Source organism: Anopheles bellator, unplaced genomic scaffold (assembly GCF_943735745.2).
Source record: "Anopheles bellator unplaced genomic scaffold, idAnoBellAS_SP24_06.2 scaffold01886_ctg1, whole genome shotgun sequence".
In the NCBI taxonomy this organism is placed as follows: Eukaryota; Metazoa; Arthropoda; class Insecta; order Diptera; family Culicidae; genus Anopheles; species Anopheles bellator.
Window position 1 is genome coordinate 1 of NW_026686008.1, and position 1,287 is coordinate 1,287.

The 1,287-nt window shown below is 52.5% G+C and overlaps 1 protein-coding gene across 1 annotated transcript; it reads right to left on the reverse strand.

The window, feature by feature from the left end:
• Nucleotides 1–13: 13 nt before the first annotated feature.
• On the reverse strand, nucleotides 14–850 carry LOC131214688 (cytochrome P450 6A1-like; the record flags this gene model as incomplete). Its single annotated transcript, XM_058209023.1, has 1 exon — nucleotides 14–850. A coding segment is annotated over exon 1 (837 nt), but the record flags the coding sequence as incomplete, so codon positions are not given.
• Nucleotides 851–1,287: the final 437 nt, after the last annotated feature.

Consider the following 1,287-nt stretch of genomic DNA (forward strand, 5'->3'; position numbering starts at 1 on the left):
TCCCCGGCATCGCCTTTTCCTGGTCCTTCATAATATTCATCAGCAGCGTCATAAAATCGTTCCGCTGCACCTGGTTCTTCTCGCGGTACTGAACCGTGTCCTTCACAACACCCATGAAGAATTCGGTAATATCCGGTGGCGTGAGTGTGACACGCAGGAAGTGCGCCAGGTCCTGGAACTGGGTGGCCAAGAAAAACTTCATCACGCGATACGAAGATGGCTGGAACACTTTGCGGCCCATGACGCGGAACTTGGCCTGTGGATCTTTCAAACTATTGCACTCGAGCCCGAACGCAACTGTCCCGATCACGTCGGTCGTGAAGCGCGCCAGCAGATCCTTCATTTCAACCTCCGAATTGCCCGCGACCGTCTCCGTTAGACAATGCGTGAACTGGTCCGCCACTGCCGTCACCGTAGCGAACATCATCTTCATCTTCCCGGAGGTGAACGTCGGCGTTAACTTGGCGCGAAGACTACGCCACTTAGCACCCTCCATGGCGACCAGATGGCGCGAAAGAGGATCATCGTGGTCATTGTGGTACACGTTGCGATCATGGAAGTATTCGAAGTCCTTCACCAGCACGGCCTTTATCAGATCCAAATTCAGCAGCATTGCCGACGGGTTGATGAAGAAGTAGAAGCCACCGTACGGGTTGCCCGATCCTTTCAGCTGTTTGTAGCAGTTCTGGAGCACCTCGGAGATGTGGTAATCTTTGCCGACGCCACGTAGGTTCCCCTGCGGGAACGACGGTTCCACGGCGGGAACTCCACGCCGCTTCCAGTAGGACAACCGCTGCCGGACCCAGTAGGTGGCCGCCAGCAGCGTCAAAACTAACAAAGTAACCAACATCGTGAGAACGTTTCCAACCAACTGACGTCGCTACGACTGAATCGCTCGAACTCCTATGTCTCTCCGTACTTTTGCCCTCCTCTTTGGCGCAGTGATTTTTAAAGGTTCCACACATGGAACAGCGGAAGTATCCAACAGCCAGAAAGAGAGAGCGAGTGAGAATGATGCTATCTTATCGTGTCGTTGAAGGTGTTTTTTGGCGGTCCGTGATTATCGCAATGCCAATCGCGCAGGCATCCGGCGGTGATGATGCAAGCAGCGTGAATGATGTTGTTCATCGTGAAGGGGCGTATTTTCATCGTGAATCTCCGTCGTAGAGTAGCTTGTCGTATTTCATCACTTTCGACTTAATTCGATAGAGCCAAACTTGACTAGTAATATCCGATAAGATTGTCCCGTAGATTTTGAAGGCCGCCCGCCAACAGCAATGCCATCAA